The 17,500-nt window shown below is 43.5% G+C and overlaps 1 protein-coding gene across 2 annotated transcripts in view; it reads right to left on the bottom strand.

The window, feature by feature from the left end:
• phf24 (PHD finger protein 24) overlaps positions 1 to 17,500 on the bottom strand; it is a 53,006-nt gene that overhangs the window by 29,685 nt on the left and 5,821 nt on the right. For both annotated transcript variants that reach the window (XM_042060298.1, XM_042060299.1), the window contains exon 2: positions 7,566 to 8,023. In XM_042060298.1, coding sequence (XP_041916232.1) covers positions 7,566 to 7,997 — 432 coding nt within the window. In that variant the 5' untranslated portion in view covers positions 7,998 to 8,023. The remainder of the gene's footprint in view (positions 1 to 7,565; positions 8,024 to 17,500) is intronic.

Raw genomic sequence — 17,500 nt, 5'->3', positions numbered from 1 at the left:
AAATTATGTGAGTATAGTATAGCAGTGAGGAGTTAGGTGCCTTGCTCAAGGAAATTGTACATGTATAGCATATGGGGCAGCCGTTCCTACTGGTCGGGGTTCGAACCGGCAACCCTCTGGTTACAAGTCCGAAGCCCTAACCAGGTGCATCTCATGAACAACCATCAACTGGCAAGTACTGTATATAGCAGTGGTCCCCAAACTACGGCCCGCATACGGCCCGCCACCTCATTTTAGGTGGCCCCCCAAAACATGTCCGTGGTATATAGCAACCGGCCCGCACGGGAGTACGACATCGTCAAACTATAACCTCCGTAATTTCCCCCATTCATTCTCTATGGCGGGTCTTAACAGTACACATGTAATACTCTTTTTGTCCACTGGTGGTTGTTTTGGCGCTGTTTCGCGTTTGCCATCGTAAACGGAATGAAATGTATAGTAGGCCTACTGTACCTGCAAACAATGTAAGAGGCCTCTGCTGACTGCATCAGTGCTCAAAGTATTCTAAAAGTTTATCAATTAATTGTTAATAACTAACTAACTTCTATTCAAGTCATAATTCTGGAACTTTCTGGTATAATTATTTATATTTTTTATTCACTCGTTCAAATATTCATACAGAGTTCACAAAGTTCTCATCAGGTGAGTGAAAGTTAGAATGGTGGTCATTTCAGATGTTTCTGCCACCACTTCATAAAACTCATAGTTTGAGAACTTTAAATTATTTGTAGGATATTGCTTGTTCACAACTTCAGCTGTGTATGCAAAGTTCAGAGTTCAAAATATACTATTGGGACTCCCTGCTTATAGTTTTGAGAATGCTATTATTAGTATTATTTCATTTGAGCTACATTTTACACTGATATGGCAAGATGGCAATATAAACACAGATAACAATGGTATTAAATTGCAATAGCCTATAGATTAAATGTAATGGAATATTCAACTAAGATAGACTGCCTTTGTTCACAGCGCTAAGCTATTTATGGTTATTGATATACTCCGAGTCTCTGGCCCTCTCTTATAAACCAGGCATAGTGAGCTGGCCCTCGGAAGAAAAAGTTTGGGGACCACTGGTATATAGCCAGAGCATTTCTACTGTTGTGTTTTTTTCTTTGTGCTATGCAGTGCTGTCTTTTTGTTTCTGGGTCCCAATGAACGGGTCTGTCAACAAATTACAGTACAAACAGTATGTTGTAGCCATTTTAGTCCTTTTCTTAAGTTTGTTTATGTTCTAAATTATTTTTGTTATGTTTTGACTTGTGTTATTTACATCTTAGCAAATGTACCTAATTTCTTGTTATTTTGATTGTTTTTATATATTTCTTTAATTTCATTATGTCTAAGTCTTGCACGTATGTGGTGATTGGGTAATTGAGGGCAATTGGGTAGATTGGTTGCACTTTAATTGATTTGTCATCTTTTTGTATATACGTCATGGGAGCAACCCATCAGGTGGTATTGGAAATGTTTGGTAGATGTTGGGTTGCAGGTCGGTGGTATGATACAATTTTTTGACCACTTTTTGCTCGGCTTAGAAGACTTGGATACACTTGGAATATTTGGAATGTTATGTGGTTTTGGAAATAAATGGATTGATCGAAAAAAGCTGTTGTGAAAAGTGTGTGCAAAACCGCCACCAAACCCCTGAGCCCACGGCCTTGAATTTAGAACTTAGAACTAGGCCGCAACACAGTAAAAGCGTAAATGTGAGTGTCTTGCAATCAAACTCCCACATACACAAAGGTGTAACCTACAATTTACAATACTGTAATTGTCATCAAAACGTTAGCCAGAACATCCCTCCAAAGTAGATAGATAGATAGATAGATACTTTATTGATCCCCAGGGGAAATTCAAGCAAATTCAAGTACACTGTTATATTGGACAAGGACTATACAAGGACTTGTCATTCTGATGGCACTGTCATGTTCATTGACACAGATATTTACATTTAAGAGATGAACTACAGTAAGGATTTTGAGCAAGAGAGTGGCTTTTACAGGTAATCCATGGTGTTTTGCTATTTGTACAAATTCTTTTGAGAAATGCGCTTACTGTTTTGCAAATGTTGAGGATGGTTCGAGAAATGTACCAAAGCGACTGAGAAAAACTGTAATATCAGTTTTTAAATTCTTCTCACCACTAAAAGGTGATTAATGTCAGCTGATTTTATATTAATTAATTGCAAAGCTTGTAATTAATTAGATTCATTTTGTCATCACTCGACAGCCCTCGTCCTACCACGTTTGTTCCTGCCATTTACTTTTGCACTACCACTCTTGCACACACACTCCACCATAGCACACACTCCATCATAGCACACACTCCACCATTGCACACACACTCCACCATAGCACACACTCCACCCTTGCACACACACTCCACCATAGCACACACTCCACCATTGCACACACACTCCACCATAGCACACACTCCACCATTGAACACACACTCCACCCTTGCACACACACTCCACCATAGCACACACTCCACCATTGCACACACACTCCACCATTGCACACACATTCCACCCTTGCACACACACTCCACCATAGCACACACTCCACCATTGCACACACTCCACCATTGCACACACACACAACCATAACACACACTCCACCATAGCACACACTCCACCATTGCGCACACACTCCACCATAGCACACACTCCACCATTGCGCACACACTCCACCATAGCACACACTCCACCATTGCGCCCACACTCCACCATAGCACACACACCACCATTGCGCACACACACCACCATAGCACACACTCCACCATTGCGCACACACTCCACCATTGCGCACACACTCTACCATTGCACCTTATCACATACCTGCCAACACTCCCGTTTTTCCCGGGTTTCTCCCGTATTTAGCCCTATCTCCCGGACCCCTCCCGGTTTGTTATTTCTCCCGGGAAACTCCCGTAATTTGCATGGCCCAAACTCCTTTATGAATCGGACCAATATGTTTGTCTAATGTTGACCAGTTGCCAGATATTGTATCAAATGCATTATATTCACACAACCCACACACACCATATACAATTTCAACCCGTTGATGAAAAGGACGTTCTCTCTGCCATGAGGGCGCTCGCTGTCCGTGCAGAGAACACAATGGTAGCTCGAGTGGCCCTATCAGACATGCGACAGGGACACGAAGACCCCATCCGATCATTTCACGCTCGCTTAAAGGGGCAGGCAGGCACGTGTAAATACGAAATGATATGCACTAAGGAGGGGTGCGACCAAGTCAACGACTTCACAGAGGAAATACTGCGCGATGTGATCGCCCGCGGCATAGCAGACCAAGAAATACAGCTCGATCTGCTTGCTAAAAAGAATCAGGATATGCCACTAAAGGACATGATAGAGTACATCGAACCCAAAGAGTCAGGAAAGCGCTCAGCGTCACGCCTGCTTGACCCTCAGAGCGCGGACACTATTAGCAGCTCATATCGACGAGGGAAGCAGCAGGACGTCCGTGCCAGAGGGGGCGCCAGAGCGGAGAAATCCAAGGTTAAGGACGTGCATCTACTGTGGCGAGGCAGGCCACGGCAAAACACCTCAGTGGCAGGCACACCGAGTGCCCAGCGTACGGCAAGACGTGCCGGAAATGCAGCCGTCAGAAGCACCTCGACAAAGTCTGCCTGGGTGGCCGATCATCTAGGCCCGCACCGGAGGAGACTGATGGGGTGTGCGTGCGTTGATATGCGCGCGTTGGAGGAGATGGCAGCAGACGGCTTCCCCGAATCAAGGGCTGGTATGCCGGTGGCGACTCGTGGCTTCCATCAGTACCGCGCGGACATCACAACAGCTGATGGGGTGGTCCTGTACAAGGACAGGGTAGTCATACCACCCTCACTCCGTGGCCAAGTACTGAGCGCCCTGCACGCTGCCCACCAAGGCGTTTCCATGATGACCGCCCGTACAAAATCGTCTGTGTTCTGGCCGGGCATGTCGGCTGACATCTGCGCCACCCGGAACAACTGCGAGCACTGCCAACGGATGGCACCCTCTCAGCCCGCGGCGCCACCGACCCCACCTGTCATGGCCGTTTACCCCTTCCAGGCTGTGTGTTCGGACTTTTTTAATGCACAGGGGTGTACACTACCTTGTGATAGTTGACCGCTACTCGAATTGGCCTATCATCTCGAGGTCAATGGGGGGCGCCGCAGACCTCATATGCCACCTACGCCGTGCCTTTGCCACATAAGGGACGCCTGAAGAGCTTGCATCGCCGGGGGGCCAGAGTTCACCTCCGCCGAGACCAGGTCTTTCCTTCACAGATGGGGCGTACACCACCGCCTCTCATCGGTGGCCTTCCCCCACAGCACCTGCCGCGCAGAGGTCGGGGTGAAGACGATGAAGTGGCTCATTACTGACAATACAGGCCCGAAGGGCGAACTCGACACCGACGCTGTGCAGAGGGCGATACTCCAATAGCGTAATACGCCGGACCCTGACACAAAGCTATCCCCAGCGATGTGTGTCTTCGGCCGGCCCCATCCGCGACTTCATCCCAATTCCCTCCGGGAGATACAGGCCGGGGGACTTTGGGGCATAGGGACTTTGCTATCGGGTAGTCTTTAATGGGTTCTATGGGAATCGTGTTCATGTTGGACTTTATTCTCGTTTTGATGGTGCATAGTGCATACAACCTTTCATTTCATGCTGTTTTTCTTTAATCAGCCTTTGTGTTAGAGTGTTAAAGGCTCAGGGGGAGATAGGGAATATTGCACTACGGTCCTTTATGTTGTTGCACATAGCGAAACAAGAAGTTAATGACTTTGTTTTAGATGTAAACATACCAGCACTTTTAGCTGCTCATGACATGTTTGATTATTGTCATTTCACTGCTATCGTTCAAGTGAACAAATGGAAAGTTGTTCTTATTTTAGTGTGTCGTGTTGATTTTAATGTAGGCCACGGAGGGGAAAATGACGTTAGTCAGCACATTAAAACACAGCGGCACCATCGCGCAGAAGAGGCCAGTAAGGGCACACAGGCGATCTCATTTACATACTCATTATGTAAATACACTCACTTTCTATGTGGAAGTCATTGGGAAGATGCTGAAGGCCTTTCCCTTACAATCTCAACTGCTTAAAGACCTGGAGGTACTGGACCCAGCATCTCGCCTGGATATCTCTCCTGAAACAGGTAAAAAGTATTCTATTGTAGGAATACTCATTCATTACTTTCATGTGATCTAACTGAATATTTGTTGGAAATGTGTTCATACTACATAGTTGTAAGGCTAGGTCGCATGTTCCCCCAACTGAAGTTTGAGGATCAATTGAGAGGAGAGTTCACAGACTACCAGGTCACAGACAGCAACAAGTTGTCCCAGGAGCAGAGAGTTGACAGATTCTGGGGCCTTCTAGGGAGGAATGAGACCAAGTTCAGTGAACTAGCTAGACTGATGAAAGCATTGCTCTGCATTCCCCATAGCAATGCCTCCTCAGAGAGGAGTTTTAGCATGGTGAAAAAGATAGTTACAGAAAATCGCATGAGCATGAATAACAGCACTCTTTGCTCTCTCCTATCCTGCAAAGTAAACCACACCAGTTCGGGTTCAAAATACACTCCATCCAAGAGGGCACTGAGAGCAGCTAAATCTGCCACATACAATTACAACACTTCAAAAGTGAGCACATGTTCATGTTTACAAAACTGTAGCCTACAACTTATGTTTACAAAAGAGAGGCACAGTTATTGATGCTCAAGGAATGAACTGTAAATAAATGTGAAATGTGTTTGTGTACCACAGTGTTATATGTGTACAGTGTTACAGTATATGTGTTTTAATATGTTTCTGTTGTAATAAAATTACAAATAAAAAATCTAAAGAAATATCAATAAATTAAGTTATGTCTTCATTTATGGGTATTGCAATATTGACAAGGAGCACCCCCCCCCCCCCCCCCCCCTCCTCATGCCGAAGGGTCCCCGCACAAATCTCACGGATTTTGACAACCAAATGTGGGCAGGTATGCCTTATCATAGTCAGTGCATCACATGGTCAGTCCATACCAGGCCTTTGTCACTTCACATTCTCTTTACATTTTTACATTTCAGTTTACATTTATGTATGTGAGATATATGTGTGTGTATGTGTGTTTTTTGTGTTATGGTTGTATAAGCTAATGGATGCCTAAAATTTCCCTTGGGATGAATAAAGTACCTATCTATCTATCTATCTATCTATCTATCTATCTATCTATCTAAACAGCTAATCCTAATAAGCACAGCTATTCAGACAGGTAGATTAGTTAGTGATATCTTAATACTGTAAGCACAGCTATTCAGCCAGTAAATCAGTTAATTAGTGATATCCTAATAAGCACAGGTATTCAGCCAGGTAGATCAGTTAATTAGTATAAGTATAAGTATAGTATAAATACTCTTTTGATCCTGTGAGGGAAATTTGGTCTCTGCATTTATCCCAATCCGTGAATTAGTGAAACACACACTAATCCCGGCGCAGGGGAGCAGTAAGGGGTTAGGTGCCTTGCTCAAGGGCACTTCAGCCGTGGCCTACTGGTCGGGGTTCAAACCAGCAACCCTCCGGTTCCAAGTCCGAGGCGCTAACCAGTAGGCCATGGCTGCCCCCTTATTACTATATTAGGATAGTGATATCCTAATACTGTAAGCACAGCTATTCAGTCAGTAAATCAGTTAATTAGTGATATCCTAATAAGCACAGCTATTCAGCCAGTAGATCACTTAATTAGTTAAGTGCACAGGCATGGCTGGTTAATGCATGGCAGGACATTGAGCCCATTTGACCAATGAGCCGGGGTTATCCACCTCGACACTAGAAACGTGCAGGACATTGAGCCCATTTGACCAATGAGCCGGGGTTATCCACCTCGACACTAGAAACGTGCAGGACATTGAGCCCATTTGACCAATGAGCTGGGGTTATCCACCTCGACACTAGAAACGTGCAAGTCATTGATCCCAGTGAGAACATATACCTAATGGCTTATGTGGCAGGGATCATTGATTACATGATAATCAATGAATGTGCTTTTCAGTGTTTCGATCACCTGGTGAATGATGACTGTTTCAGGGTATTGACAGGTAACAGGAAGAGATGAGAAGAAGAGATGAGATGAAGAGATGAGATGAAGAGATAAGATGAAGGGATGAGATGAAGGGATGAGAGTCCATGGAGAATCTGTAGTGTTTGCATCTGTCTCAGTGTTTGCAGTAAAAATGAGATTGTCCAAAGCTTGGATTAATGGTTAGGTTGCGTGATCTTCATCAACTGGTGGCCTTGCGGAAGACATTTTGTTAATGCAGTTTCCCAGTCCAATGTACACGGTGAGAGGGCAGTAGGTGTGCGCATGCATGTGTGTGTGTGCTCGCGCGTGCGTTCATGAGTATGTGTGTGTGTGTGTGTGTGTGTGTGTGTGTGTGTGTGCATGTGTGTGTGTGTGTGTGTGTGTGTGTGTGTGTGTGTGTGTGTGTGTGTGTGTGTGTGTGTGTGTATGTGTGTGTGTCTGTGCATGCTTGAGTGTGTGTGTGCATATGTGTGTGTGTGTCATACCTGTTCTCTCTGAGCAAGGTCCACCTCCAGTGGCTGGTCATCATTGATGTCTCTCTTTGGTCTGATGAAAGCGGGAGGAGTCAGTTGGTGGGCCTTGACCAGGTCCTCTGGCTCCACCCCTTTTCCATCCCGGAGGCGGGACCAGGCTTCTTGATTGGCCTTTTGGCAGTCTTCCCTGAGTGCCACAGACGCTTCATTGGACGGACCAGGTGTTGCGTCCTCCTCCTTATGTTCAGATTCTTTCTCTTTCTCTTTTTCGCTGGACGCAGGGATCACTTCCTCCACTTTCTCTCCTGCCTCAGGAGAGCCCTCTGATTGGGCAGAGGTGGAGGGGGCGGGCCGATCCTTGACGCCCTCCTTAAAGGCGGCGATGACAGAGCTGCACTTCTGCACCTTCTCCACCTGTTGCTTCTTCGACATGAGAACGCCCATGGCCGCAGGGGGAGGAGCTAGGACCTCTGGAATGATAGAGAGAGAGAGAGACTGTGAGAGAGAGAGAGAGACTGTGAGAGAGAGAGAGAGACTGGGAGAGAGAGAGAGACTGTAAGAGAGTGTGTGTACGATGGAAAGGAGGACAGATAGAGGAATCAGAGAGAGACGAAGAGAGAGAGAGAGAGAGAGAGAGAGAATGAAAGAGAGTAGCCACTTACAGACATAAACTAAGCATTAACATTTTATCTTGAGGCACACTGTGGATAATTCCTCAAAGCTACAGCAACAAAGCACAAACCTAAAACAAATTTCACCAACATAAAAAGAGAAAAAAAATCACAGGCTTCTGTTTCTTCTTACACTTAACAGCAGTGTGAAGAACCACAATTATCTTTCAGGTCCAGTGACAAAATACAATGCTTGACAGTACTACTGCCCAAGACAAACCAACAGAGCTCATTAGTGTTCAACCCTTACAGTGACATGGGATGTTTCCAGGACTGTTTGTAAGTACATCAAAGTGCTGTGATCATTATACATTTCTACTGTTGCCCATTTTGATCATTAGATGGTGTGGTGGTGGTGAGCCAGTGCTGCATCCTAGCAGAGCCCAAAACAGTGATGCAGCATGTATCTCTCAGACTCCCCACATCAGGACCACAGCGATGCAACATGTATCTCCCAGACTCCCCACATCAGGACCAGTGATGCAGCATGTACTGTATCTCCCAGACACCCCATATCAGGACCAGTGATGCAGCATGTATCTCCCAGACAGCCCACATAGGGACGCAGCTCCTCAGAGACCACAGCCCAGTGTCCAGTGGGCTGCATTCCAAATCCAGGCCTGAAATGGTGCTGGTTGTTCACAGGCTTACAGTTTTATCTCAGTCGCTTTTGTGCATTCTTGAATCATCATTAACATTTGCACAACAGTTAGTGCATTTCTCAAAAGAATTAGAGCAAACTGCACCGTATAGTGGATTACCTGCAAAAGCGTGTATCTTGCTCAAAAGCAAGATAGTCAAACTGTTTTGTCTTGTCAATATGACAGTTTACTCTGTAAGTACTTTCTAATGAGTAATGCGCAAGGCAGCACTATTTTCTATTTCAAAACTACAAAGTTACACACTATTATGTGTGGAGGGGGTTGATTGCAAGACAGTGGATATATTTCAAAGATTTTTCTGCTGACACACATTATGGCAGTATAAAGAAAACAAAGGCTTTTGCAGAATTGTCCAAATGTCCAATATACAGTAAAAACACCCCTTGATCAGAGCTGTGCAACACTGTACATCTTTCTATACACCCTGACGTTCCTGTCTGTCAGGTCACATATATTTACATATGTGCTAGACACACTATGACAACGAGTTATGATGGCTAGTTCAACACATTTGCATGTAATGACACAAGTGATGAAATAAGGCCTTTTGTTTTATGGGCTATTTAGCATGGAACCATCGGCATAGTGCATTTTGACCAACATGACATTAGCAACTGAACATTAAAAAAAAAACAGCAGACATGTCACATTTGTACAAAATCAGTTGCATGGATGTACTAAAGGTCCCCAAACTTTTTCTTCCGGGGGCCAGCTCACTATGCCTGGCTCTAAGAGAGGGTCAGAGACTCCAGTCTATCAGTAACCATAAATAGCTTAGTGCTGTGAACAACAGCAGTCTACCTCGGTTGAATATTCCTTTACATTTAATCATAGGCTAAGTATAAGTATAAGTATACAGTATATACTATTTTGATCCCGTGAGGGAAATTTGGTCTCTTCAGGGCACTTCAGCCGCACCTACTGGTCAGGGCGCGAACCGGCAACCCTTCGGTTACAAGTCCGAAGCGCTAACCAGTAGTCCACGGCTGCCGTTCAAATCCTACTGCAATTTAATACCATTGTTAGCTGTGTTTATGTTGCCATCATGCCATTTTAGTGTAAAATGTAGCTCAAATGATATAATAAGACTTTAGCATATCCAAAAGTATTAGCAGGGAGTCCCAAAAGTATTTTATTCAAAATGTGTGAATTGTTTTATTTATTATACTGTTTGCTAAGTTTAACATAAAAGTAAAATGACTGCAAAACACATCATACAAGAAGGAGTTATCTTCTTACAGACACTAATTTTGGTGTGTATTTTTCAGTGTTCCTCTTTTAGAGAACTGAGAAGTGTTCAGGATTTACAGTCACAGACTGCAGGTGTTCCAGTAAGCAGCGGCAGAAACGCCTGTCCTGTGAGCCATCTGTTGGGAGATGGCAAGAGTAGCCGTGAGTACTCAATGCAATCTCAGTCTGGCCACTCTCGCTGTGCCGGTGTGAAATCCAATCTCCCTCTTCAACAAGGTGGGAAACTCTTCCTCTTCCTCTTCCTCTGAGCGTGCTCAGATGGGCCTCTGATTTAAGGCGCCAGACTGGGGAACCAATTTTCCATCATTTTCCACACAAATTGGCATATCAGCCAGAGATAGCCAGGGCTGAGATGCACTGAGATTCTGTTTTTACGCACAGAAGAAAAGCCCCTCAGCATCCCACACGCACAACGGGGAACTCTGGGTTGATTCTGCGTTCTAATCCAGCTTTGATCTGGCCCAGATGCGGTTCTAATCCGGCCTAGATGCGGTTCTAATCCAGCCCAGATGCAGTTCTGATCCAGTCCAGATGCGGTTCTAATCCGGCCCAGATACGGTTCTAATCCGGCCCAGATGCAGTTCTGATCAGGACCCCAGAGGTTGCTGTTCTTAGGGCCCTGACCAGGGGGGTATTCCATCAACCTCGCTAATGAAGGTGGCGAATACAGTTTTTCTCAGTCGCTTTGGTGCTTTTCTCAGATCAGAATGAAAATTCTTATAACTATTAGTTCAACCTCCACAACATTTAGTCATTTGTGCACATCATAGTAGCAATTTCTCCTTCCTCTGAACAAATTGCAAATGCTTTTGAACATGTATCAGTTGCTTTGTCATGTCAGTCAAAATTAACTATACTTATGGATGCTGAATAGTCATTCCCAATAAAACTACAGTTTTTCTCAGTCGCTTTGGTGCTTTTTTCAGATCAGAATGAAAATTCTCATAACTATTAGTTCAACCTCCACAACATTTAGTCATTTGTGCACATCATAGTAGCAATTTCTCCTTCCTTACAAGTGCCATCCATCTACAGGATTTTCATTGAAAGTCATAAAATTGAACATCGAGAAGAAAGAACAATTAGATAGTTGCCTACATAAATTAGAGAATAATGAAAGCATAGGCTACAATTAAACAACAATGATCATGGATTGAAATCAATTGTGAGTTTGATTGTCTTCACTTTTGTGAATGAGTGAATGAATAAATAGCATAACCTCAAAACAACTTTGGCATAGGCTATTCAAAATTAAAGGCTATAGCCTATGTTCTTAGGTTAAAAGTGTTCACTCCAAATTATTGTCTAGGTCAAAAATGGCCCCAGCAGTGGGTCGCGGAGCTATCAAATCTAATATCGAACCTCTATTTTGATAAAGTTTTAATACTTAATATTAGTATTAAGTGTTTTCCATGGACACTTGAATACCCTGCATATTTGAAGTAGGCTATGGATTCACTTACAGTTTTTCTCAGTCACTTTGGTGCTATTCTCAAATCACTATTTAACATTTGCACAGCAGTTAGTGCATTTCTCAAAACAATTAGTGCAAACTGCAAAACCTAGTGGATGACCTGCAAAAGCACGTCACTTGCTCAAAATGGATAGTCCATTCCTCAAAAGCACGTATTCATGTCAATGAAACTGTCAGTGTCATCAAAATGAGAAGTCTTGACACCATCGTTTATGAACAAGATAGTCAAATGGCTTTGTCATGTTTTCATTATGACAGTTCTCTCAGTGTTTTCCAATGCAAAAAAAGGTCAGAACTCAGTTACATTACCTGAACATGCTCAAGACAGCACTATACAGTACTTGTACAGCCATTTGAAAACTACAAAGTTACACATTGCTGTAGTTAGGGGAGTAAGTGAGTACAAGACACTGAATACGTACATTTTTACTGTATGCTCTTTGCAATTCTACAGCATTGTGACAGAATTTGATAACTAGTTCAACAATTTTGTATGTAATGACTCAAGCAATGAAATGAAGACTATTAGTTTTATAGGGAACGACTATTCAGTATCTATAAGTATAGTTCATTTTGACTGACATGACATAAGCAAATGATAATGTTAAAAAACAGCAGAGAATTGTATGAAAGCAACTGATACATGTCCAAAAGTATTTGCAATTTGTTCAGAGGAAGGAGAATTTGCTACTATGATGTGCACAAATGACTAAATGTTGTGGAGGTTGAACTAATAGTTATGAGAATTTTCATTCTGATCTGCAAAAAGCACCAAAGCGACTGAGAAAAACTGTAAGGTGAGGGCAAAACAGACAGGGAGCCCAGTGTGTGGTGTGCAGTGAATTGCTGCCACTCAAGAGCAAGGAACCATTAAAACTAAAATGCTTCTTGGAAACAAAGCACCCCTGTCGAAGACAAAGCTGTCGAGTAGCATACTTTGAAATGCGACATCAGGAGTTGAGACTTCGCAAATGTAATACCAAACAAAAGCATATTCCAAACAAGTACAGGCTCACTTGTCTTACCATGTAGCTCACTGTATCAGTTGGCTTGAATGCTACAAAAATATATTTAGGTGTAGGTTGTCATACTGTAAATAAAATTGGTATCAACTTAATATAGGCTATTGTCTCCCATAAGTCTCATAGTTCTGCCAACGTTTTTGTGAAATATAATTATCTGAAATGCAATGGCGTTCAATTTGTCATGTAATATTTAATCTGTGTAACACACAGTTAATTTGACATTCATGAACAATCATCAACACATGAATTGGTTTTAATCATTAGTGGCCTACAGGTTACAGAATCTTGGCTTGCATCAGATTTAATGTGGCCCACTGTGATAGCTTGTTTACTGTCACTGAACAGGCTAACAACTGTGCATGACCCTTTATCAATAGTAGGGCATGTCTTTCATTAAAGAATATAACTAAAATGCCATTATCAAGGTCAAAAGCTATGTAAATGCCATTATCAAGGTCAAAAGCTACTGTATGTAAATGCCATTATCAAGGTCAAAAGCTACTGTATGTAAATGCTCTGTGTGGGAAGCGAACCTGATAACACACACAAATATGCGTCCTTTCCTATGCCGCATTTCCCCATCACACAACGCAGATGAGACAGAGTAGCAAGATTCCTAGAACCCCACACAGGTCAAGTTAAAATGTTTTAAGATGCATAATTTTCATAATTTCTTCGGGACTAGTGAATATGTAAATCAATGCTTAGTGACACTGTCAGAAACAAAGTTTCGACTTCTATTTTTGAAGTTGTAGGCTACAGGTGACACAACCATCTTTTGGGACTCGTTTTCTGACTAATGTTTTTTTTTTTTGCAACACAGCTTGATTAAGCTTGAAAGTTAACCTGCTACGGAATAGGCTAGTTCTGTGGCATAAATTCCCATAGTTGCCCAGCTAGGATTCACATAAACCAGACTAATGGAACGGAACTCTCACTAATATTAGCCAGACTTATGGAAATAAGCCAGGTTTAGCCTTTAGCGAGGTTGATGGAATACCCCCTTGTTCTGTTGCTTTAATTAATGGTTAGACGAGAAAGGGATACACACACACACAAACACAGACACATATACTGTACACATACACATACAGACACACACACACACAGACACACAAACACAGACACATATACACATACACATACAGACACCCAGACACACACACACACACACACACACACACACACATAAGCTCATGAAGAGTGCAAATGGCTTGGTAACTAATCCGAGTGGGATCTGGAGGCTCCCTGTCGCTGCAGTTGAGAGAGCCGGATACACGGATGAGACGCCGCCACGCTTAGCAGCAAACGCTCCAGGGACACGGCCAATGGGACGCGGCCGCACCAAGCTCTCCGGTGACATGGCCAATGAGAGGTAGCCACATCAAGCGTTTCAGAGACAGGTCCAATGGGACGCAGAGGCAGCAAGGGCTTCCTCTGACTAATTGAACTGTAATGGTGATTAAAACAGTTTTTAACGCTGCATGGCCATTGTGTATCGGACCTAGCAACAGCAGCAGGGATGCAGGACTTGACAAAGGGTGAACAGCCGAGAGATTTGCGTATCAATTGAGTAATGTGGCCGCACATCGTATCTACTCCCAAACTGATACAATGTTTGTGGACGCACATCGTATCTACTCCCAAACTGATACAGTGTTTGTGGACGCGATTTGTGGAAACTGATACAGTGTTTGTGTTCTGTTGGTGGGTGTGCGTACCGTAGCATTCATTCCTGCAGGCGCCCCTGGCCTGAGAGACACACAAACAGACAGAACATCTGAGAGACACAGAAACAGACAGAACATCTGAGAGACACACAAACTTGAGGGAATGAGGGAATTGAGGTCACTCAATAGCACTTTTGTGAACAAATGTGATTTCAAATCCAGAATCCAATCAACACCATTCTATGAATACTATTATCGTGTGATCGTTCTTTTCATATAAGTACTATCATATCATTATTTTGTATCATATAATATAATTTCATATTATGTGGTTCAAAACAAGTAGGATAGACCATAGTCATATTTTTTTATTTCTATGTTAACTTTAATGTTGGCCAAATCCAGACCATGAGATAACCAGGAGGGAATGGGCCTCTGGACTGGCGTAGGATCACATGCGGTTTCAATGAAGCGTTTGCCAATCGATTTGATTGCATTTGCATTGAGCAGGCATCAAATGTCATATCTGGATGGTAATAAAAAATCTGGAGGGAATGAAATTCACAAAGAAGAGCAAAAGAGAAAAGGAAGTCACAGAATAGAGAGAGAGAGAGAGAGAGAGAGAGAGAGGCCAAAAACCCTTCAGTATGAAAGAAAACCCTGTTTAGAAAGATAGAGTGAGAGGGGGGAAGGGAGAGATAGAGAGAGGGGAAGGGAGAGAGAGAGAGGGGAAGTGAGAGAGGGAGAGAGAGGGGAAGGGAGAGAGCGAGAGAGAGAGGAGAAGGGAGAGATAGAGAGAGGGGAAGGGAGAGATAGAGAGAGAGGGGAAGTGAGAGAAGGAGAAAGACAGAGAGAGGGAGAGAGATAAAAGCTGTCCCGCTTCAGGAGGGACTGTTTCAGTTCAAATGAAGTGTCAGCATCAGGCCCGCAGGGCTCGTCTGGCAATAAAAGCCTCCTGCTTCCTGCTCCCTCGCCACGCTTTCGAAAAGCTCCCTCTGAAGTGAGTGCCTTACGCCAACAACACAACCCTTCTCTCACACACACGTATGTGAGAGAGCCGTCGCAAGGCTACCTGACGTGACAGCATGTTTCTTAAATCTCCCTCCTTCACTGACACATATGTTAAAGGCTTAACGGGCTCCCAAACAACAATCGGAAATCACCACATTTCTCACTCATATTGCTCCTCATAACACCTGAAAAATCGTCAAAAAATCTAGCCTGACATTTAAAAAAAAAAAAACAGGCTTATTACATTTTGATATGTAAAATGCAGCCATGCTTAAATTCTGCTCATTGCACATTTATTATAATGTAGCCTATTATAATATAATCACAATATAATATAATATAATATAATATAATATAATATAATATAATATAATATAATATAATATAATGTAACATTACATTTGGCTGATGCATTTTTAGCCAAAGAGACTAACAACATGGTAAACAGTTTAAGTTTTAAAGCAATTCTCAACAATTTTAGGACAATTTAAAAAACGGTAGAGAACAGTAAGAATAAGTGCATCAGTGAGTGCTGTTTTTAACAGTTACGTGTCAGTTCAAGGCGGCTGGTAAGTGCTAGGATCAGCAAGACTTGTTGTAAGTGGTGCTATGAGAGGAGATGTTCTCTAAAGAGCTGGGTCTTCAGTTTCTTCAAGTTTGGATTGGCCTGAGCGTACCGGTGGTAGAGCTAGACGTCATTCGTCTGAGGAGCGCAGCGGTCTGGAGGTAGCGTATGTCTGTATGAGGGCATTCAAGCAGGTGGGAGCAGAACCGGAGACTACTTTGTAGGCAAGCGTAATATAATATAATATAATATAATATAATATATATTCAGTACAGGAATAATATGTTTGAACGGGCACTGCACTAGTATTAACAATGATGGGGAATCTACATTAAGGTGAGGTCAATCTGTAACAACAGACTGAGCTGAGGTTGGAAGCAGATCTACACTGAGTGTCCATCAACAGGCCCTGGCCACCTCTACAAAGAAACGCCATAGAGAGGGGTTACAGCAGGGGATTAAGGGAGAGAAACACCTGGCAACCTCTACAAAGAAACGCCATAGAGAGGGGTTACAGCAGGGGATTAAGGGAGAGGAACAACCTCTACAAAGAAACGCCATAGAGAAGGGTTACAGTTGTGAGGTGCCACCCCCGCAGCCAACCCTGACATATGTGTGCTTTGCTCCAGTCTCAGCTGAGCTCCATGGCAGTCAGAACTGACGTTGCTCCTCCATCTAAACGCATCTCTCTAGCCAGAGGCCTTAAACAGACCTCTGATAACGCAGGAGGAAGAAGGGCTCCCGCACAGACACACACTCACACACTCACACACACACAATCACACTCACACACACGCAGGAGGAAAAAGGGCTCCCTGATGTCGGTTTAGATGCTTCTAAACTGATCTCTCAGTCACGCAGCTTTGCCAGGCCTTGGTGCTCGTAAAAATGTATCTTTGGTTTGCTAATCAGCATTAGGTGTGTGTGCGTGCGTGCATGTGTGTGCGCGCGTGTGTGTGTGTGTGTGTGTGTGTGTGTGTGTAGGTTTGCTAATCACCATTAGGTGTGTGTGCGTGTGTGTGTGTGTGTGTGTGTGTGTGTGTAGGTTTGCTAATCACCATTAGGTGTGTGTGCGTGCGTGTGTGTGCGCGTGTGTGTGTGTGTGTGTGTGTGTGTGTGTGTGTGTGTGTGTGTGTGTGTAGGTTTGCTAATCACCATTAGGTGTGTGTGCGTGTGTGTGTGTGTGTGTATGAAAAAATAGCATTTCATACTTGAGTATGGCCCTCAGTGGAGCTCTGAAGAACGTAACGCACAACAGGAGGGACACAATCTACCACATAATATGACTCCCTGCCAATAAAATTAAGTTCAAAACAAATGTCAGCTTCTCCTGTGAGACATTCTCAGTTGTTGACAAGGTACATATTAGACAAGAAGCTGCAATAAGCCATTTCTGGCACAGCATTTCTCTGACTACATAAACTGTGATTGTTTATGTTTCCGTAAGTCTAAATGAGTTGGATTGGATCAGGCACATTTTTGGACACTGTGGTGCACTGCTGGCATTACACGTGCAGGAAGTGAGGCGACGCTTCAATTAAGCTTAAAATGATGAAATATTGATATTATACTGTAAATGGTGTGGTGCCAGAGTGCTTTGAGAAATCACCCACCCACA

This window comes from Alosa sapidissima, chromosome 13 (genome assembly GCF_018492685.1).
Source record: "Alosa sapidissima isolate fAloSap1 chromosome 13, fAloSap1.pri, whole genome shotgun sequence".
Taxonomy (NCBI): Eukaryota; Metazoa; Chordata; class Actinopteri; order Clupeiformes; family Clupeidae; genus Alosa; species Alosa sapidissima.
This window is presented reverse-complemented; position numbering and strand designations above follow the sequence as displayed.